The sequence below is a fragment of the Ascidiella aspersa genome, chromosome 3 (assembly GCF_963924565.1).
Source record: "Ascidiella aspersa chromosome 3, kaAscAspe10.2, whole genome shotgun sequence".
NCBI lineage: Eukaryota > Metazoa > Chordata > Ascidiacea > Phlebobranchia > Ascidiidae > Ascidiella > Ascidiella aspersa.
In genome coordinates this window covers 2,881,763-2,904,846 of record NC_139449.1, presented here as the reverse complement: position 1 = coordinate 2,904,846, position 23,084 = coordinate 2,881,763, and the positions used below count along the sequence as shown (strand labels likewise).

Below are 23,084 nucleotides of genomic sequence, written 5' to 3'. Positions count from 1 at the left end.
AGGCATTTATGCGCTCTTTTCTTTTTATCTTGTTTATGGTTGTCAGTGGCACAGAAGTTGTGTTACACGTAAAGTTAGCGGCATACGAATAGTTTATTCGGGCACAAATTAAAGTTTTGTAAAATAAGTTCCGTGAAAATAATTTAACTTAGATCAATCAGCTGGTTAAAAAAAACGGGGCTATTACCTTTATTTTAATGCTAATTACATTTGCTCTTACCTTTTTTTTTGCTTTTAGCCGGTTGTTTTAGTATCTAGACCAGCGTGGTCCAACTGCAGGCCCGCGGGCCAAAGTTGGCCCGCGAGTTCAGCTTTTTTGGCCCGCGAACTGATAGTCAGCTTTGGTTCAATCTGGCAATATCACTTCAATTTTTGTTTTTTTAATTTTTTGGTGTTGAAATTATTTCATAACTTCCGTAACTGAACAAAGGTATACATTCCATAAAGTTAGTATATATGCCATAGACATAGACTATGTATAATTTGCCAGCAATAAGCCTAAGAATCGCAATTTAAAAACATTGGCCCGGAAAATAAAATAAACCTAGTTTTTGGCCCGCGATGAAAAGAAGTTGGACCACCCTGATCTAGACAATGTTGAAGTTCAGCATAAAATTACGAGACTGACCAAGATTAAGAATTTAGAAAAAATATTACGCGAGACTGTAGCTGTTTTATAAAAAAGGTTACTACACCTAAAAATGATTAGGAAAGTTTATCTTTGTTAAAATAACCAGACCACATTGAATTATACAAGAGCCGATTTATTGTTTGGGTTCAAGGCAGTATGCTGCAAGTATAAATTATATTTATTACCTTCATTTTTTAAACGTAGGTCCACTTTGCACGAATCTCTCATGTAGCTTGATAATGGACCTCAAAGCCAAAAAAGGTCGAGTAGATCGACATCATTTTGATAAAGACGTTTCGACACCTATTTGTATATCATCAGCTTTTTTTAAACATGATCTGTGAAACTTTGAAAAAAACAATTGTTTCAGGTTTTGTTTCGAATAATTATAAGTTAAAAATATTACCCGCAAATTATTTTAACCAGTCTAACTCTAGCACCTTTATTTTTTTATGATTTTTTGCACGTTGGTTTTTTAACAAAAAGCTTTTGCAAGATGCAGTCAGGCGTTACATCGGAACACATCTGCCAGCGACCAATCAAAATCGGAATATTTGGCGCCAAAGGGGTCGGAAAGTCCAGCATGGCTCTGCAATATTTGACAGAACATCACACAGACCCGTAAGTAGAAATCAAACCGCTTTAATTATACCAGACTAGAGTTTTTAGAACACACAAATTTCGTAAAATTGTTCATTTAATGACTTAAGTCACTGATTTTAATTAAGGTCACTTAAGTCACTATTTTTAATTGACTTGACTTGACTTTAAGTATTTTGGGCAAATGGCTTGACTTGACTTAGGTCTGTTTGAGGTATTTATCTTATTTTTCGAACATAAAACAATTTGCTTGCTATGTGTGGCGTTTTTAGACAACACAAATTTCGTAAAATTCTTCATAAAATGACTTCAGTCACTGATTTTAAATGACTGACTTGACTTCAAGTATTTTGGACAAATGGCTTGACTTGACTTAAGTCTCTTTGGGGTATTTATCTTAATTTTTGAATGTAAAACACTTTGCTTGCTTTGTGTTGCTTTTTTGTGGAGTTTTAGTTGAGTTATTGGTCATATAATCCCACGAGTTTACACATTCAAAGAGTTAAACGTTATAGTTTTGTAACAATGATTTGGCTTGCTCTAATTTAGTTATTTTGTTTGTTTGCCGTTCTCTACAGAATGAGTAATGTGTTTCCGGTATAACCATTTAGCGCGTGCGAATTTCATGCTTTTGGTCGCATTATGAAAAGTGCCCGCTTTTGGCTGCAATAAGAAAATTACGTTTATTCCGAGATTTTGACTCTATACTACCCGATCCTTTAGAAATCAGTGCATTTCTAAGCAAAAAGGTCTACGACAATCAGGGCATCCAATGGCAGAAAAGTCTAGACTTTTAGACCTTGAGGTCCTGGCAATGCACTAATTTGGACCTTTAGGTAAACTCCCGGCGTAGATAAATTGAAAATATTCGTTGAACATTCACAAAAGATTACAAAAAGTGTGAGATGGCATTAATAACACTTGACCCTACCTAACCAAAACGCTAACCCGAACCCGAACCCAAATAATGTGCGTTAATGTAATAATTATTTGAATGCTGGTGAAAAAGCCCAAACTCGGGTGGGCATAAGATAGTTTCTCGTCTATGGTACCATAGGATTGTTACGTCACAAATTGATAATTCAATGCACATTATTTGGGTTAGGGTGCTGGTTAGCGTTTGGGTTTAGGTGGGTCAAGTATTATTTAACTTAATCTTTTGAAGCACATTGTTAAGTCAAATTAGTGCATTGTCCGAGACCTCGAAGTCTAAAAGTCGGACTTTTTGATCCTTTGGATGCACTAATTGTCGTAGACCTTTCTGCTTAAAAATGCTCTAATTTTTAACGGATCGGTGGCTATACGGGGACCAGGTTCAAGTTCGCAATGTGCGATGCTTTTTAGTGCAATACTACACGATATTTTGGACAAAAAAGCATCACGATTCGGCCCGATACAAAACGACATAATATTTATGCTCGAACAGGTAAAATTATTACTATGGTACTGTATTGTAATGTGCAAGTTAAAACAAGAGAGCAACGTGGCGGTTTAAAAACAGGTGTGGCGTTTCTCGAAAAGTATCGGGGTTGTGACACTGGCAAATTAATTTCAACACTTTTCGTGCTTTTTGAACACTAACAAATACAACTGGCCTTATGTAAAACTTACACATTACTTCATTCATATTTTTCTTGTCATCTAATTTGTATTTATAAAACTGACTTCATTTACATCACATGACAATAGTCCATGACGTGAAACTACATTCAAATTTTCGAATTTGCGTTAATCACGCTTCCTAAATATCTACAGTTAAACTTTTAGATTGTTTTGTGTGTCGCTGTTTGATTGAAAAACACCCTAAAATAGGTGGATTGCATCACTTTTTCATCACTTTTTCGTTTATCATTGTCATTGTGAAACAGCAAATTTACCAACGTCATGCTTTGTGTTCGAAATGGTATAATTAAGCAGTTTAATTCGTTTGTCAACATTCGCAAAAATATCAGTGAGTAAGCAATAGGGTCGCGTTATTTCTCGGAAAACACGTTAACGTTTAAAACATCTCAAATTTTAAGCGAAAAGTCGGTCAGGGAGCGGATCCAGTGGGGGCGCCAGGCCATTTTTTGATTGCTACCTGTTGTTGTTTTTTTCGTATGTTTTAGTTGAATTATTGCTCATAATCGTCGAGTTTGCCAGTTTTAATGGTTTATCGTTTTGTTATTACATCAGTTATATGACTTGCTCTAATTGTGACATGGACTGGTACATGACTTGTTTCAATTATTTATCCCAAAAGACTTGACCCGGGCTTACGTTATTTCACAAAAGACGTGACTTCGACTTAAGTTATTTCACAAATAACTTAACTGGGACTTAAGTTACTTTACAAAAGACTTGACTTGAACTTACGTTATTTCACAAATGACTTGACGTAATCTCTGAAAATTGTCATTCCCTCCACCCAACAAAATTCAGGATTCGCCCCTATATGCCAGTAGCTCTATATTTGCCAAACAACCCCAAATAACTTTTAACACGAATTGCTCTCTTTAAACCGGATGTTTAATCATTATTCTCGGTATGCAAATTAACTTGTGTTTCAACTTTTGGTAGTGGGCCGACAACGATTGAAGACATTTACCGAAAGGATGTGACAATAAGCATCTCAGATCGGGAAACGGTGAAAGCTTTTTACATGAAATGGAGAAACGGATCGAATCAAAATAACGAGGTAAACGAACCATTAAAACTTAAAAACCTTGAAAGTTCGAAGAAACCAACTTCATCTTAATAAAGACATTTCAATACGAACTTGCATTATCATTAGTTAATGAAACGGTGAAAGCTTTTTACGTGAAATAGAGAAATGGATCTAATCAAACTACCGAGGTAAAAAAATCAGATCATTTGAAAAAAAAAATCCACGAAGAATTTCTCGCAAAATGGGTTTACAACAACACCTGTTTAAAAGGTTCAATTTTTTTTTAAAGGTGGGCCCTCCTATGTTTAAAAACTTAGTTTTTCATGACAGTGTTACTCTGTTTTGGTAAAGTCAACTAATGCGTTGAAAGCGCTTTAAAGGGCCAATAATTTTGCTTTTAAGTTTGCAAGTATGGAATTAATATTTTTGAGTTCTTGGAGTCCCATATTTTCTCAAGACCGTAAAACAGTCGGAACTGTTAAGTCTGGCAGTACAGAAAGGTTAGCTGCACTAATAGCAGGCAAGATATACAGTACATTCAACATAAAATATTGAACAAAAATAAAGACCAATGTTATAAGGAAAGTTCAAAGAAGAAAATAATTGCTCTAGCATTCAAGTCACAGGAACTAACCGCATTTCACAAGCTGTTAAGTGACGTATCTGAGATATGTATCTCGGACTCCTTGTCGATTCCAGGTGTCTGTTGTACAAAGTTTTATAGACTAAACTGAATCTTTAACTAACTGACCAATGACTTGAGAAACGTATAGCCCAGGGGTCGGCAGCCTACGGCCCGCCGCCTCTTTGACAAACTATAGACACGAGTCCATTTTAAATACTTTTTGAGCATTTTAACTACGTAAGTGCGAAATTTTTTCGGAAAAACGGAAAACGTATTAAAAAAATATCGGACATATATTTTATAACACTTTTTTATTTTTTATTTTTGGCAATGTAATAAAAACTGTCAAGAAATTTAAAAGAAATGCCGGTACACCAAAAAAATGCCTTTTTGTTCGCGCTTTGCGCCAACACTTTACTGCCTCCTTAAATGTAATTAAACACGTTTTTTATGCAAAAAAGATCCGAGGCCCGCTTTAATCACAGTTCTTCTAACATTTTAATAGCACAATTCTTAGTTAACATTCTGTGCGGCCCACAGAAAACTTTCTGAGTTTGATTTTGACCCGCGACTATAAAAAGTTTGCCGACCCCTGGTATAGCCGACATTTGACAAAAATAAGGTTCTACTATATGCAAATTACGAACTGCGTCATTCCTGTCTTGCCGAGGTGCTGTCATTTTGTGAATGAAAAGCGGTGACCTTTTGTGACCTGACGTGTCAATTCGCGACGTCCTGTTTGCAGATAATAAGCATTGTTTATGCATTTTTACGTTTTTAAATCAATTTGGTTAAATCAAAAGCCTTGGAAAATATACGTTATGTAGATCAGGTGGGATAAACTAAACGGGCTCAAAGCTTTTAATTTAATGCAAGTTGCGTTCGTTGTTGATTTTATATGTCTTTTTGAGGATTTTGTAAAAATGATGATTGGAGGTTGTAGTTGGACGTAATAGAAATAACCAATGCAATCGAAAAAGTCTTAATCCATTTTCTATAAGGTCAGGTTATTTTCAGTTGGCAGTTTTGTGTAGCGCGACTATTTTAAAGTCCGAATAAAGTGTTTTTACCCAATAATAGGGAATTAGGGGTACCGGCGGAAATAATCCTTTTTCAATTGAGGTCGTATCCCAAACTATTTTAATTGTACATTTGTATACGACTTCTAACGCTAAGCCCAGCTTATTAAAGGTTATATGCTTTAGGTTTTAAAAGTTCTCTATGACGTAACTTTTACACGTCATTTCAAAACAAATTTCATGCGTTCGGCGAAAAAGTATCAATCTAGTTTCACCACGGTTAAAACTTACTGAAACCGCGCGAAATTAGTCAATAATAAAAACAATTTGTTCTTACGGATTGTAAGAATATCAAAGTCTATACAGAAGTAGGAAGCATATTGAACGTTTCGCATAACTCTTAATTCAATTTCAATAATAGCTACTCAGGAAAGATGAGATGGTTGATTAAAGACTCATTTTTTCTTGTTATAGCTCTTGCGTAAACGAGTGATTTCGCTTAAGGCGCAGTTAAGTGGTAGAAACTTGTTGAAATTGAATAGAGTTATTCAAAACGTTTAAAATGCCACCTACTTCTGAATGGGCTTTGATATTCATTCTACGTCTTATTTCAACCTCCAGCCATTATCTTAAGATTTATTCGAAACGTTCACAAAATGCTACATACTTCTGTATGGGATTTGATATTCATACTACTCCTTACTATAACCTCCAACCCTTAGGCTTTAAAATTTGTTCTTAAATTTGAATTCATGCTTTCCAGAGGCGGAGAGTCAGTGATTTGGAAAAGCGAAAATCTCGTCGTGAAAGAAAAAGCTCTTCAATTGTTCCCGACTCAACCAAACTTGAGTTTTCCTTCGAAATAACAGACACTTGCGGGTGAGATTTCGTACCAAGCACAATTTTAACATGTTCGTTATTTTTCATGTGAAATTTTTCTTTGTTCGTCTATGTTTCTTTCTAATTTAAGTCAGTAGCAGTGATGTTTGATAATATCGGATCGGAGCCGATACACGATGCCAAGTGGTATAGTTTGGGATTAGCCAAAACTAGAGTGTATTGGTGCCGATCTGATACCCAACTTAATTGATATAGTAATATCAGCCATGGTTTGCGATTCAGCGATTTTTACTTTGAATGTAGCCTATAAAGAATGCTAGGTTAGCAACAGGAGACATTCCTACATCGTGGCTTGTGGAACACTATCGCTTGTTCCAAAAGAAAAAGTTTCTACGTATTGGTTGTTCGAAAATCCATAGACTATTCTACGAACTTTTGATAATGATTTTAGGAGCTTCAGTCTTAAACATACGAGATAGGTAAAGCATTTTTCCCAACTATTTTAGGTATTGTCCGCTGCCGGTCGAAAAACCACCCAGACCAAGTTTCCTTGAAAAGTTCACTCGAAGAAGACAAAACTATCCCCAATCCCCTCGTGAAAAGTAAGTTGTTCTTTCCATCTAGGATTTTTGTTTGCTGGTGGTTGCATGATATTTTGGGGATATGGCGTTACAAATTGAAATTGCCAGATACACATAAAATTTTATTGAAATTCACCAGATAAACCGAAAATTATATTGAAATTTACCAGATAAACCAAAAATCATAATGGAATTTACCAGATAAATCTAAAATTTTATTGAAATTCACCAGATACACATAAAATTTTATTGAAATTTACCAGATAAACCAAAAATCATAGTGAAATTCGCCAGATAAACCTAAAACTTCATTGAAATTCACCAGATAAACCTAAAAATTGATTGAAATTCACCAGATACACGGAAACTTTTATTGCAATTTACCAGATAAAGCGAAGTTATATTGAAATCCACCAGAAAAACCGAAATTCCATCGAAATTCACCAGAGTAAACTAAAATTCTTTTGAAACTCACCAGATAAACCGAAAATTATAATGAAATTGCAGGGCTTACCACCAGTAAAAGCCACGCAGTCGCAGCAGCAGTATAATAATTTCAAATAACTTCAAACTAAAACGCTGTATTCCGCTAACTACATGGCCTTAAATCAAGTAGGCTATACTCTAACGCTTAATTCTATTGAAATTCACCAGATAAAGCTATAATTTTATTAAAATTCAGGGCTTACCACCAGAAGAAGTCGCGAAGTCGCAGCAGCAGTTCACTTGGAAGCGTCAGTTTGGTCGCAAGACACGACTCCTGCTTGGCGGACAGCGATGGACTCGTGCTCGTGTTCAATCTACTCGATCTGGACTCGTTAAGGACCATCAGGGACATCCGGAACCGCTTCGTCCGGCTCAAGGAAGACCAGGGAGGCGCCAGGGCAAAGAGGAACCGGACCCTGTTCCCCTGCTGCCGGGGAAAACCCGCAAGCGGAACCGGGAAGATTCCGCCGGTCTTTGTCGTTGGGACTCACTTGGTAAGCTTTTTCTTCAAGCAAGGGCTGAGAGGGAAGAGTATAGGACTCGGGAATCAGATCTGAGAAGTCGCTAAAAAACTCCTGAGTCCGACTCCGGCCAAAAAATTTAACCCAAGTTTGACTTCGGGTCTAACTCTACAGTCTGTGTTCCACCCCATTTACATTACTAAACAAGACGGATATTCAGTGTCGGAAAAAAATCACCCGATTTCCGCTTCCAAGTCCCGAGTCCGGCTCAGACTCTTCAGCCTGTTTACCGCTTTATTTTCAAAATGCGTTTTTGCAGAAAAATAACATTCCGACTTTGGAGTCGAGTAAGACTTTTTATGACTACCCTAATCCCTAGTCCCGATTCCTTAGTCCTTCATTAGTTTCAAGATTGATTTTTTTGTCAATTGTATGTTTTGCTGTGCTTTTATATAGGTTTAAAGTAGCCTATACTTTTAATTATAGCCTGTGCACGTACAATCGTACATTTAGGCCATAACAGTAATTTCGCAACAAATATACCTCACTGAATACAACCAGTTGGAAAAAACATTTCAATTTTTGCCTCGTCTGTTGAAGCTAATGGTTTTCAAACTGGGGTTCATTGACCCCTTAGGGGTACGTAGAATAGTTTCTGGGGGTCAATGAAAGCTAAATGAAATATTAGTGTAAAGGGTTTCTTAGACTGGGGTTTAAGGACCCCTTAGGGGTGCGTGAACTAGCTTTCTGAAGGCCATAAGTTTATATTGGAATCTTGGTGTATAATTTGAAAATGATTTTTTTAAAAGGAAAAAATATTGCTAAAAAATGATTTGTCATCTCTTTGAATGTTTTTAAACTTAGTTTAATATTTGCATATATGTACGGAAAGAAACAGCAGAGTTCCTAAGTCTACTTGTATTATGACGTCATCCCTGAAAAAAATCATGTCCACCCTGTTCCAGGCAAAGCAAAAAAAATTTTAGAGGCCAGCGTTTCGAAAAGTTAAGAAACCCTGTTGTAAACATGTTTTTACCATAGTATAAGCACTTTTTCTTTCTTCTGTCGGACTACTATGCTAATTAGGCTGCAGCGAAAACTAGCAATATCACGTTCTAGCTCTAAGTTCAGTCATTATTCGCGGTATGCATTTTGTGTCAGACATGCTTGAGAAGACGCCAAACATGCTAAATATATTAATAGAAGTCCTCATATTTTTTCTATTGGTTTCAACATTTTTGGTTGCTTTCTATGGGAGAAATATTTGTTTATTTTTAAAAACCTTCCATCCAAGCCCTTTTTGTCTGGCGTTATGTATTAGTCATCAGCAGCGTTCTAGCTAGGTCATGGGCCTGCGTCTATAAACAAATAACTTGACTTTCAGTGAGTGCTTAGTTTTTAGAATCTATTGGAAAATTAGCTTTTTCTCGAAAAAATTCCACACTATACCAATAAGTTATTTGTTGCTCAACTGGTAAGTTATTTGTTGCTCAACTGGTAAGTTATTTGTTGCTCGACTGGAGTCTGTGACGTCATAAACACGGCTGACTCACTGAAGCAAACGACATTATTGTTAGACCTTCTACTGCCATTTTTTTAGTTTATACTGTTTGTTTTGTTCTTGTCAATTTTCTATTCTATAAATAATACACGGTTACCCCTAGATCTTTCGACACCCAGTTTGTCACCACTGTCTTATCCTAGGTCGTTTTTAAGTTAAACATGTTTCTAAAGGCAGTAAAAAAATGCAGAATATTCTTAACGAAATTTGGCTTCTATCAAGCTATGAGTCAAGCTTTTTCTTGTTAAAGTCGCAAAAATGGAATTAAATTTCAGTTTTTACCAGAAGTTTTAAACCATTCAAGGCGGAATGATATTTTATTGAAAACCGTTTGGATATTAAAGGAGATTTTATCCTAAAAAAAAAAAAAAAAAAAACTAGAGAGGCAAACCTTTTTAGAAATATGAAAATACTTTAGCATTGTGTTACCGTGATACAAGTTGGGTTCAAAGCATTTGTTATACAAAACTACAACACTAATATACATTGTATGTTCTAGTTTATTTCCTTTTCAAATAAATAAATAAAAACAACAATTCAAATAACTATCAACCATCTTAACTTGACGACGAGGTTCTGCTTCCAACCGTTCTGGGTAACAGTTTTGATATGACAACAGGCAGTAGACTTTATATATTGCTTTAATTTCGTGCACATTGAACAATGTTTCAACTTGTTTTGGTTCGCTACCACCATACATCTCGGACAGATCTATTGACATCTTCAGGGCCCCCTAATTTGTGAATATTTTTTTTAAGATAAGTTTATAATTAATATTTTTTTATCAGGATCAGCGCAACGCTCGAATGGTCAACGAGAACACTTCGCGTCTCTATGACGTCAACTTCTCGCGCGATCGAACAATGATGAACGCGCGACGTCGCGAAAAAATGAAGCAGCAGTCGCCGGGGGGAAAGCCCCCCAACAGCGAGCTGGTGTTTCCCCACCACGTTTATGACGTCATCAACAGCTGGCCCGAGTGCGCCGGTTTCGCCGAGGTCTCGCGGGCCGACCGCGCGCTGGTGCGCCAGGTCTTTGAGGACCTGGCCCTGGCCTGTGTGACGTCACTGCCCTTGTCGGTGTGGAACGGATCGTGACGTCATCGAACCTAATGTGACGTAACGTTCGGTTAAGGTTGCAACCCAGTGTTGTAAACAAGTCATTTTGAAATGACTTAAGTCCAAGTTAAGTCTTTTTGAATAAATAACAAGTTAAGTCCCAGTCGAGTCATAATTGGAGCAAGTCAACTTCAAGTCAAGTCCTTGTCATAAAATTAAAACGTTAACTGATAACTTGTCCGATTATATGAGCAAGAACTTGAGTAAAAGATACCATAAACGCAACGTATAGCAAACAAATTTTTTTATGTGCAAATATTAAGATAAATAACCCAATTTAACCCAAAAATTCTTGATGAAAAAAACACATTTTAACCAAAGTCATTTGTTCACTGTGGCGAACTGAAAGCGGTGATAGAAGAGTAACCCTTGGCAGGGACGCCGGAGAGGGGGTGCGCGGGGGGCAAGCTCCCCTCCTGCCCTTTCCTAAGGGGGGGTCAAGGGGGGCAAAAGTGCCCTTTTTATGAAAAATGAAATATTGCTTCCACAACGTTAAATATTAAGCTCTCTTGTTTAACTTAAAAATAGAAAAACTAGAAAATTCAAGTAACTTTTACTAGTCCACAGGGCCGACAGGAGTAGGGCTTGAGTTATGGAAAAATGCAAAAAAAATCGTAAAATGACATGGTTGACATTTGTTAAAACATTTTTGGTATCATTTTAAGCCAATCTAGAGGGCGTGGCCGCAACAATTTTCCTGGGGAGTACCCCCGGACCCTATAATATTTCGCCTCGCTACGCTCGCCTGCGGTCTATGTTGCCCTTACCAAAAAAGTCGCCCCTTGCTCTGAAATCGCTCCGGCGTCCCTGACCCTTGGTGAAAAGAAATTATTCTGTAAAGCAACTTTTGTTTCGGTATTTGTGGTGGTGGTGAAATATTATCTCGTGTGTTTTGTTTCGTTTTGTGCAATAAACGTTTCATTTAATATTGCCTTTTTTGGCAACAGTCATTTCACGTTAAGCAAATGATCACCACAGCTGTGTTTTTCATTAACTTTTTTAAAGCTGAAAGCGTTGTAATGAGTTATGTCTAAAACAACTCTAGTTGTGTTTTCAACATCAAGCAAGTTAAAACGCACTTTAACAATCAAGTCAGCGTCTAAGTCAGTCCAAGCCAAATCGCTGAAGTTGCACAAAATGCTTTAAACACTAATCTTTGAAACTAAAATAATACGAAGCAAAATCCCAAATCCTGCCATACAGCAGGAAAAGTGCAACGTGTGTAGAAAGTTACAAAAAATGTGACACTTGGTAACAACTATCAATCAAAACAAAAATATTTTCCTGAACTATTCATCAGTAAATTTATTTTAATATCACTGACATGATATGACTCAGGTTGTAAGTCATTAAGCTAGTCTAAAGCGCGTAAAATTTTTTAAGCTCACAAAAAACAATAAACATTTAACTCGCTAGATGACGCTACAGTGCTGAAAACGACTTTTGAGGTTTCTGTGACGTAACTCGTCGCGCCTGCTTCGAGTCTATAATGACGAAAGTGGTCAGGTGACTTGAGGTCCACAACAAGAGAAGAACTTGGGAAGTGAAAAGACGAGAACGAAAGTTGATTTTTATAGATTTCGGAAAAGCATTAGTGGCACGGGGAAATTTTACTCCGACGAAACACGCTGTCGTAGAGCTAGTCGACTTTTGTGACTTGGAAAGACGGTGACTGTTCAGCCTGTTCAGAATTATATAAGATTTTGTTTAAATTTTTAAAACAGGTTTTAAAAACATTTCGAAGCAGATTAGTTCGACAGAATTTTGAGTCGGTAGTCATTGCGCAACTTTACTTTTCAAAAGCTCTTAACATACAGTATTAGGCCATCCCGACAGCTTTCAAATTCCGTATTTTGTAAAATAGTTTTAAAAAAAACTTAAAATGGCGTCGAGTTGTTTTATCCATCGGAAAAAGTTTATTAAATTAACGCTCTATTTTTGATTGACTGTTTATTTTTCTAGATTATTGAGCGTATTAAGTGAAAATACTGTTATTTTCTGAAAAAAAAACGAGCAAACGCACTCTTTAACTGTTCACTCAATCAGTTTTTACGTTTTGTCTTGTAAACCTTCGCCAGATTGGAATATTTCAACGGAACAGCAACTCAAAAAAGGATAATGCGAAGGAGTAAGCTGTTCATTGTGTTCTTTGTTTTGCTTGTCGGACTTTTCCAGGTAAACAAGAATTATATATTGTATTTATTATTTTTATTTCTTTGTTAAACAACGATTTTAAAAGTTGCTATTTAAAGCAAAATAAAGGTTTTGCGCTGGTCAAAAATCCTACCACTTTTTTCCAGTAACAAAATGAATTGTCAATTTGATATTGCAGAGAAGAAACGAACCTAGAGAATAGAACCACCATAACCCAAATATTGTTAGCAATATAAAACCCCGGACGAAAATGGTTGGATTCTAGATGTTATTTTCTTGTTTGAATTTTTTTCATTATTTTCAAGTAAACAGTAACTATTGTATTTACATTTTATTTTTTTAATAAAAGATCCCTTGAGTTGTTTATTAGAAGCAAAATAATGGTTTTCATATGAACATTTTGTTTCATTTCCTATCATTTCTTATTTGGAATCACCTAATCTTGATTAAATTCAGTGATCATTCATTAAATATTAAAAACTGGTTAAAAAGTATTGTATTTGTTGTCTTAATGAGTATAAAGTTTTACAAACAATCCTTGTGTATATACACATTCTTAACCAATAGGGGAAAGTCAAAAATACATCCCTATAAATTGGAAAATATTAATGTCCTTGATACTTTCATTGGCCTTAAACCTAATTTTTTTATGGTTCAGGTAAAAAGAACTAATGCAAGGGAAATATTTCTTTAGTTTTCTGCCAAAAACAACATATTGAAAAATCAAACTCCATAGTTTGTTTCAAAGCGTTGCATAGATAACAATCAGGCAATACAGGAAGTAGTTAAACTAATTACATGTTATCCAATTAGAACCAAACCCAGTGTTTAATTTCCTGGATTTATTTTCCAAACCAGTATAAAGGTTAACTTTTATTTGAACACAGGATTTTAATTAAAGTTAAGTCTACAACTTAAGAGTTTAATTTTGAGGTATAAAAATAACACTCTCTGTTAGTAATTATTTTTCCACTCATATCCAGACTGTCACAATTTTGCCAGCCATTTGGTGACAAGCATTTATGGTCAAAAGTCTTTGTTTTTAGGTTAAATGCTGTGTTTGTTAAACTGATATATAGAAATTATGTTTAGGTGATAAATAATCAAGTAATCAAGCAATAGTCATCTAAAAGTTAAAAACATTTGAATAATTAGCCGCAGGAAAAATAGTCATCTTATAGTACTCAAACATGTTAAACAAAAACATTGAAAATGAATAAAGAGATATTCTAAACATTCAAAATGCCACCTACTTCTCTATGGGCTAAATATTCAGACTACATTTTACTACAACCTCCAACCATTATTGTCTAAAATAATCAAATATTGTTAGTGGGTTATTTATTTGCAGCAATGTTTCTGGCTGATTTTTGGCCGACGTATTTGCCAATATACCAGCATTATGCCAGACTGTTAATCTCATAATGTTGCTTTTTGTTCTAGGTGCATTGTCAAGGTTTGGACGATGACGAAACTTATGAAGACGGTGGCGTTGAATCTGGAGGTGGCTCTGATGATGAAGATAATGATAATGAAGGATCTGGTTCAGGTTTGTAAAAAAATTGTTGTAAATACTTGCTTAAACTTGTGCCAATTGAAAAGCCAGCGAAAAATTGCTAGACATCTTCAATGGGCAAAGATTATTGTTTGTAACCACAAATCTAGTTTCTAACTAAGTTTTTTTCCAAATTTGCCATTAAATGTATTTTTTTTACTAGAAACTGTGACTATTTGTGTTTCTGTAATGTGTGCTGTTACACTAACAATTGTCTGTAACTAGCAGCCAGCTGAACTAACATTTTTAATATGCCAAGGTCACAAAGATAAAAAAAAATCTGTGCCATGATTCGTTCAAATGTTTTGTCTGTTCGTAACTAACTTAAGTGAAACTTTGCTGTTGTTTTATGTGTTTTTATCCCTGAAAAAACATCCAGTGTGCCATCATAGGCAAGACCGCTCAATTTAAATCTTATGTTGCCGAACATTTTTGCGTCACACAAAGGGTTCTGGAGCAGGGTCAACGAAAAGTATGATGATGAAATGCGGCTTGTCGTTAAGCCAAATAAGTCGTCGAGCGACCAAACCCGCGCTAACTTTCCCCAAACAACGCAGTTTATTAAAACCACAGGTTCCTGATTGAACGAGTGTGTTTTTCGGTGTTTGCACGAGACTTTTTTTTGTTTTTGTGTGTCACCTTTTTTTTGCATGAATGCCTGGAACTGTTACAATGTGACGAATTTTGGTAAAATGATTTTTAAAAACTTGTTTTATGTATTGTTGCATAACACCACCAGTATGGCAGAATGCTTGCGACTTGGCGACTATTTTGGCCGAAGAATTACTCAAAAAAACGAAATTTGTACAAAAAAAATTCAATATAATTTTGTTTTTATTGAAAGATCCATTTTACAACAAAATTGTGGTGGTTTTCACACATATTCAATAACATATACTTTTGAAATGCCGAATAAGTATCAACATTTCGCATAACAATTAGCAGGAATTTGTTTGTTGTTTTGTTGCGTTGCAGATCTAGGGATTAATTTAAAAGAAGAATGACAAAAGTCTTTCATTTTCCAGACCATTGCAATGTAATCTGCCCCTACTGAATTATTCATCAGGGCATGAATAGTTTCTACTCCCCAAGCATTTGTAATAAATCAAGGGATTATATTTTGCCTCTTATACCACACACCCATAATTTTACATCAAGAATTTAATGCTATGTATTTTTAAATATAAATCATATAGAGCAAGATTTCAACAGTCTTTTTTAACCTATAATTGCATGGAAATCATTTTTTATGTGTTTTCGACATTTTTAATAATGTAACTATAGTTTATATTTGATGCCCAAAGTATTTCATTTTTTTATATATTGTTTTCTTTTTAACCAGGTTACATGGACTCACCAACTGAATCTTATTTTGTAAGTACTAGATTTCTTTCCTTGTTTACTTGTGCGAAGTTTGACTGCTAATTGACAGATGTTCGCAGTTTGGTGTTATCAGTACGCTGCTTAATTTGCACCTCTAGTAACTGCTAATAAACTTTAATGTAAACCCTTTGTTACAGACTCCTAATAAGGAAATTATTAACTTTAAAACAATTTTGATTAGTTAAAGTTTCTTTTTTTTGTATTTTATCCTCATTGTTTTAATAAACATAAATGCGTAATTTGCATTTTTAACAAATGCTTAAAAACTTTGATGTAAACCCTTATTAAAACAAATGTGTTGGCAAGTTAACTTTGAAAGTAATTTCTGTTATACCTGAGGTGCATATAACTGAAAAATAGAGATGATATATTGGTTTATATTTTGCTTCTATCGATACGTCACTATCAGTATATTTTTGCCAATATTTTTAAGGAAAATATGCTGCAGTTTTCCCTAAAAATTAAAAAATTTCCTATTTTTTTGTAAACATTTTTTTTGTTCAGCATCATAAAAGAATAATAAAAATAAGTATATAAACTGAAATGGTATTTTAATTTTCTTTTCGAAATAAACAAATTTTGACTATATTTGAGGTACATAAAAAAACGGCATCTTTATCGGTTAGCATAAACTAAATAAGTCTGGTATCTGTCCGAAAATGTTCAGTTAATTTCTATAAAAAAAAAATTTTAATTCCAGGATGAGCCAGAAGTTGCCACAACGACAACAATAAAGGTAGGTCAACACTTTGCTCAAACAATATTTGTATGCTTTAATTTAAAGTTAAAATTACATATATTCAGATGTATTTGTTCATTTTACATTTTAGTATAAAGTAACCAGTAATATTTCTGTGTTTAATTTGAGGTTTTGTTGTTTTTACAGAAAAAGGGTCCCAAGATCAGAATACAGGTAAGTCCTCTGATATGGGCTTGTTTTTTTCTGACATAAAAGTCCTTTTTTGTGTTCTACAAGTTTTAGATATTTCTTTAAATTTGTGTCAAACACTAGTGAGTAGTGATACTCTTAAGTCAATTTTTTAAGAAATTAATTTTTGTTATTCAAAACAAAAATGTGTTTAAACTCCTTTGTTCTAAGAAATTAGCAAAATAGTTAATTGTTCGCATTGCAAGTTGTGTGATAACTGTTCAGGAAGTGGACGTAGACGCCACTCAAGACACGGACCTTGAAGTGGATACAAACGATGATGATGACACTCAGTCGTCCGTCAGCATTCTTGGTGCTGGCAGCTTTTTCGGCTCCACCCAGTTCATGGCAGGTAAGCTTTCACCTTTTCTATCTTCACTTAAAATAGAAGTGTGCTACACATTTCCTTCTAAGAGCTAACCAATGTAATTTTACAAGGTTCTAATAGAATTTGATGGCAGAGTTAAAAATATATTTGCTTATATTGTTGATAGAAAATGTTGGGGTGTTTCACTGCTGGCATTTGAAGAGTTTATGTGTGTGTTTTATTAATGTCAGGAGTATTATTAGGATTGAAACAAAATCAAACTTTTTGTTATAAGAATTTTCTTGTCTTTCCTGGTAGCCTGGAACATTATTTATTTAAAAGCCTGAGACCTTATTTATTTAAACCCTCGTAAAACATGTAGACGTAAGAAACCTGCTGTTTTCAGTCCAACAAATGTGAAACTGAAACGAGGTTTAAATACATTGAAAAGAAGGCGACAAAAGTCAACTCATTTTTTTTTTTAAACAAAAGACAAACTCAATTTTTTATGTTTGTTATTTACCAAGATTTCAATTGGGCCTTCATGGACCCCAGTTTAGTACCCCTCATCTAAATGACCCTTTCTCTTTGCAAAAATACTCTTAAAAATCAACGAAGCCTCTATTTCTCAGCCACTTACAAATTTTCTTTCTTTCACCAGCTCTCATCGTTGGTGGCTGCGTCGGATTACTTTTCGCCATTTGCGTTGTAATGCTCCTGGCTTACCGAATGCGAAAGAAAGATGAGGGTAGCTACGCCCTGGACGAGCAAAAGAAACCGTCCTCACCGTCCTACCAATACACACAGGGACAGGAGTATTACGCCTGATCTGTGAACAAACTGGATTACGACCAGCGTGCCAAGTGCTGTATTTGTAAATATTAAAAGCGACATGGTCTTCATTGTTCAAGTACCATACTCTACCTGTTTTCGAAAAGATCTGCAACGTCTGACCAATCTCTTTTATATTGGATTTCTTATTACCTTTTAAAAACAAGGGATAAACTGTTTCTATCCACTGTCGGAACTCAAATTTAGGCAGCATATCAAAGCCTGGTGGGAGCTTTTAGGACCTGAAAATCGACAAATAACAGTTCAGGAAACATGGTAGACCGATGTTCCAGTTCAACGATGTTCAAAGGGTATGATTTTTTCTAGTGGACGTGTGTCGTAGCCAAGTTTTTTTCTTCTGTGTTTTGAAGTCAGTGCAAATCAGCCTACTTTTGTATAGTGGCCAACTCCACTTGATTCATATAATTGTGGTTTCGTTGAAACCTTTCTAGTCCTGGTGCCACATTGCAAACAAAACTGTTAAAAGCGTTTTTAAAACGCTCTCAAAATGGCTTGAAAGCTTAACAAGCGGTGCTATAGTTTTAAATATTTTTGGTACTGATTTTAAATGTGCTATACTTGGGTAAGTATATCTATATATTTGTACTGATTTTTTTCAAAGCATTTTAACTTTGGTGCCAGTCTTTAAATAATGGTAAGTTTTTTTTTTGGTTACTGATCTGTCCGTTATTATTTCAGGGAACCAAAATATTGCAAATGTTGGTTGTTACACGAATGTTCATCACATTTCTAAAAGCTCGCGGTTAGGCCAGGTACTGCCCAAAATTTACATTTTTCATAATAAAAATAAATCTGTTCAAAAGCAAAAACTAGAAAACTTAGATAAATATGTTAGTTGTATTTTATTAGCTGGTTTGGCCTTCTGTAGCATTTTTTTCCTAATCTTAAAAAAATCCTCCCAACATTTCTGTTCTGCTTTGTAATGTATCACTTAGAATTTGTGTATATTATCTCTGTTTTGAGTTTTTTTTTGTTATTTCTTTTTGCTTATAAACCATCAACGTTTCCCTCTTGTAGTGTACCTTCGTTATCAAACTCTTTTTCTACACTTTGCAGAGGCTATTTGGTCTTTGTGTAAACTCTATGGTGGTAGCTTTATCAGCAATGTACACTTTGCGCTGTCCCACCAATTTTACAACTTTAGAACTTTATTATCCAACCATATTATTCCATCATATTTGAACAGGGGAAAAATTGAATTGTAGAGCTACACAAGTTTTAAAGACAGCCGCATGGCTATAAGTTGCGCTATAGGCGTAATATTACATTCCATACAACGTTTTGTCATAAACCGTAAAAATTGGAATGATGTGTGCGATTTACTTTTTTAAACGTTTATTCATTGTATGAAGCAAATTTGAAACAGTTTTCAACATTTTAGCCAAACCCTTCTATTCCTGTTCTTTTTAAGACCCTAAAATCATAAAACACAGTGTAAAAAATGGCTGTTGGGGATTGTAAACATGCTTCTCATGTAAATTCTATTTATCTCCCCCTCTATTTATATAATCATTTGCTGGTAGATAGAGCTTTTCAGCATACACTCAATTCCAGCGCTCTTTCGTTTGTCTCAAGTTGTTTGAATCCAGACCTCATATTAGTTTTGCCTCAAAACTGGCGATTAAGAAAACAAGGCACGCATCCAACGTAGAAGGTGTTTTGTTTTCGACTTGCCGCCGATTTCTGTGGCTATTATTCTTTAGCGACGATCTGTTCTTTTGTGCTTCACACCTTTGAATCGAGCGTTTCTGATGCACTGCTGTAAAATAAATTTTCTACACCAATCTACTTTGTTCTTTCTAGAGCTGCGAAGCATTTGGTATTGCCGAATTAGGACAGATAATATGCCTTTTTGAGTGCATTATTTTTAAAAAAGAAAACTTTTTGACCATAATTTTATATGTATCCCCTAAAAATATTTTTGGCTGAAATAATATTTTTGTCAGAATTTGTTTTTCTTGTTTTTTTTACACCGCTGTACTACGTTGGTCACCAAATCCAGTTTGACAACTTTTAACAGTTGCCTAATGGTTTCTATGTTCAGTGAAAAAGTCCTGATATTGTTGTGTTTTTTGATTATTCAAGTGTTTTTAACTTTCGAGCATTTTAACCGCAATTTGAGTTTAAATACGCAAATAATTCTGCGACGCTAATTGAAAATTAAAACGGCGCTAACAGTGCGTCGCCACGCACAGTTTGAGAACCTCTGTTTTAAGCCATTGCGACAACAACTTACTTCGCAAACACGCATAAAACAAGTTATACCACGTCCACAGAAGGTAAAAGCAAATCGACGGGCGCTCGAAATTTCACTTGACAAAGTCCAACCGCTGGCTTGTTATCGCGTAACTGGCGGTGTGTGTACATGGGAGCGATTCGCGATTTTCTGTGGAATTCCTACGTAAGCACTCGCGTTATCTCGAATTTCTGCCTAATCGCGGCCTATGCTGGGTTGAATTTTCGCCGAAGCGGTATTCAGGCTGGATATTGCGCGGTTAAAATGAGATATGGGACTTGTAAGCGAATGGAAAATGGCAGGGTATAATTACCTACTGTAATGTCGGCTATGTTGCTTGTGTACAAAGCCTTATGTGCATAATAGGTACTTGAAAACGATAAGCGATGTTTAAACAAACGAGGTATTTGCTTGACAAAGCAACGCGCATATATGTTGTTACACAAGTTGTATGTTCGCTTAGAAGTCCACTCGGGCGGTTTAATGTCGCTAAAACCATCGATATATAGTCTATTTTTTTCACGTAACCACCGAAAATTTCGAAAAACCGGCGTTTCCGTAACGTCCTTTGTTTTGTTGTGTACCTAAATTTGGTCTAACGTGAAAATGCAATATTGTAAACAATTTTGTTGTACGTAAAGTAACTTCGCGTTTAGGAAAAAAATTTGTTGGAAAAAACGGCTACAATTATTAGGCGACGCTTCAGATCAATCGCAAAAAGCAATAACATTTCACAAAATGTAGTTTTCTTGTAACTGGAAAGTTACCATTTGTGACAAGAACGGCCCCCAAAATAAAAAAAGGCGAAAAATATGACGTTCCAAGAAATGTAGTTCTTTGCAACTGGAAACTTGCATTCCAAAAATAAAACGGCGAAAAAACATGACGTTCGAAGAAATGTAGTTCTTTTCAACTGAAAACTTATCATTCCAAAAAACGTTCGCCGAATCACCAAGAATAAAAAAAAAACGGCCAAAAAGATGGCGTTGCACAAATGTAGTTATTTGTAAGTTATCATACCAAAAAAGGTCGCCTAATCATTAAAATCAATTCGCGGCGAAAAAAACCTCAACTGCTGCGAGCGTACAAGCAGCATCGACAGTTTCGACTTAATTTCGCCCGCACCAGCCAACGAAAGACTTCAGGGCACCTTAATACAAAGGATCTCGCGGCAGACCTGCGTCACAGGTATGCCGTCACGCTCGGCTGATATTCGCTGTTAATCTTTTGGTGCACGGTTCCGCTCGAGCGATTTTCGGCTGATTTCGCCCGCAAGGCTAGCGCGATAATGGCGCGGTTCACTTTTCTCTCGTTGTAAGCTTAGAACTGGAAGGAGGGCGGAAATTTGCTAGCCTCCGATGCTAGGCCTTTGGGAATAGAGTTCTGAACCCTGCTGGCGTTATCTGGACATTATTAGCTTGGTGTGAATCGACTGACTCCCCGCTTATTACAATGCAATCGCTTTTCGTGGTAATTGGATAATTCCTTTTTAGGTTGTATTGAAACTGATTCACATTAAACAAAATATCACACAACAAATCAAACTATTGACATAGAGCATAATGGCTTGAGTTCGAAGTTAGACGTATAACGAATATCAAAGCTCATACAGACGAAAATAGCATTTCGAACGTTTCGAACAAACCATGTGAGAAACGAAGCAAGAATTATTATTTAAAACGATCAAAACATACTTTTTTGTGTAATGTTAGTCAATGTCTCAAAACAATATTACCTTTTGAACTTTGTCGTCGATTTCTTGCAAAAGATTAGTTTCGCGTCGTTTTTTTGCGATTAAGAAAGATTCAATCGCTTTTTTTCATTTTTGTTCAACGGAAACTATACGTTTTATTGTCTATTGGCATCACTGATAGTTTTTTTCGAACTTGTTAGTATTTCATCTGTCAAATGTTTGTTAATATGAAACAACCCACCATTTTTGTTCCTTGGTCTTTAATCGAATTTTTTTTGTTACAATTACATTTTTTAAACGTTTGTTGGTCTTAAAAAACCCTTTTTGTTTTTGGACAATTTCTTGTTCTTTACACTTAAAATATTAAAAAAATGTAGACACATTTAAATGTTTTTTTTTAATGTAGACAATTTTTCCCTTTATCATTCAAACTAAACAAATTGTTGTAATGTTAAACAAAGCTACATGTTTTTGGTATATTAGTTTATCTGCACATCTTCAAAAACTTTTTAGCATGTAAAATCTTTAACATTTCAAATTACAACATGAAAGTTGTTAACATTTGTTTGTCTATTGGTTATTTTACAACCGTTTTGTCAAACATGAAAATAACTTTTTTATCTTACCAATTGGTTAAGTCAAAAAATCCAAAAATGTTGCAAATGTAACAAGTGGTACATTTTATTTACCAATTAACAAGTCAGCGAAGAAAAACAAACAAACAGCAGGCCGAATAACCAACACAAAAAGCGGGCATGCAGCCATACAACGTGTTCCCGTCGCCTTCTGTTTTAATTAGGGGCGCACAAAGCAGCTATTTACTCCCATAGCGGAAAACAGCGGCCAGCCTTTATCTGTCTAGGGGCCGCGAAAGGATGTATTGGTCGCCGTGCTGGAAATTTCGCGTCTTTGTGCCAAAAGATTGAGTTCCCTTTCCCTGCTTAACAATAGAACTTAAGACCCAGATTCGGGCGCTGTGCCTTTTTCCGCTGCGCCGCGGCTACAGTTACATAATGTAGGACGCTTTGTACAGCACTTGGCGGACTTGCCTGTTACAAAAGGGTGCGTAACAGTTCACAGCACGCAAAAAACACCTTCACCTTTTTTTCGGCTGTAGTTTGTTTTTTAGCAGCTTGTCTTAGCGCTGTTTTTGCTGTAGTGGGACAAAGGGCGCGAAAACAATAGCCTACTGCTGCTTAGTGCTTTCTTATTGAACAATGTAAAAAAATAAGTTGTGAAGCAATGAACACAAAAGGGTGTAAACATATCATTCTGATTTCAAGTCAATGTGTAGGCTGAAAGTGTGAAACAGTGGACACAAACGCATGTTAATTTATCCGAACTATCAACATATAAAGCCGGAGTGGTATAACATAGGTGTCCAATATATATCAAGTTGTAAAACAG

General features: G+C 35.5%; 2 protein-coding genes across 2 annotated transcripts; both read left to right on the top strand.

The window, feature by feature from the left end:
* The first annotated feature begins 1,127 nt into the window (after positions 1–1,127).
* On the top strand, positions 1,128–10,773 carry LOC146158097 (uncharacterized). Its single transcript, XM_083383778.1, has 6 exons — positions 1,128–1,252; positions 3,791–3,908; positions 6,286–6,401; positions 6,869–6,964; positions 7,626–7,923; positions 10,240–10,773. The coding sequence occupies exons 1-6, from the start codon at positions 1,128–1,130 to the stop codon at positions 10,546–10,548; spliced, it is 1,062 nt and encodes a 353-aa protein (XP_083239904.1). The 3' UTR covers positions 10,549–10,773.
* A 1,739-nt stretch (positions 10,774–12,512) lies between these two features.
* LOC146158096 (uncharacterized) lies at positions 12,513–19,532 on the top strand. The gene is made up of 7 exons (XM_083384125.1): positions 12,513–12,744; positions 14,167–14,272; positions 15,621–15,652; positions 16,362–16,397; positions 16,548–16,574; positions 16,815–16,941; positions 17,558–19,532. The coding sequence occupies exons 1-7, from the start codon at positions 12,688–12,690 to the stop codon at positions 17,722–17,724; spliced, it is 552 nt and encodes a 183-aa protein (XP_083240251.1). The 5' UTR covers positions 12,513–12,687; the 3' UTR covers positions 17,725–19,532.
* Positions 19,533–23,084: the final 3,552 nt, after the last annotated feature.

Excerpts from the sequence above, each read along its gene's own strand:
- LOC146158097 (XM_083383778.1), top strand. The coding sequence starts at position 1,128 with ATGCAGTCAGGCGTTACATCGGAACACATCTGCCAGCGACCAATCAAA. Across the intron at positions 3,909-6,285 it reads GATCGAATCAAAATAACGAG|AGGCGGAGAGTCAGTGATTT; the intron begins GTAAACGAACCA and ends CATGCTTTCCAG. Across the intron at positions 7,924-10,239 it reads TTGTCGTTGGGACTCACTTG|GATCAGCGCAACGCTCGAAT; the intron begins GTAAGCTTTTTC and ends TTTTTTTATCAG.
- LOC146158096 (XM_083384125.1), top strand. The coding sequence starts at position 12,688 with ATGCGAAGGAGTAAGCTGTTCATTGTGTTCTTTGTTTTGCTTGTCGGA. Across the intron at positions 14,273-15,620 it reads TAATGAAGGATCTGGTTCAG|GTTACATGGACTCACCAACT; the intron begins GTTTGTAAAAAA and ends CTTTTTAACCAG. Across the intron at positions 16,398-16,547 it reads CCACAACGACAACAATAAAG|AAAAAGGGTCCCAAGATCAG; the intron begins GTAGGTCAACAC and ends TTGTTTTTACAG.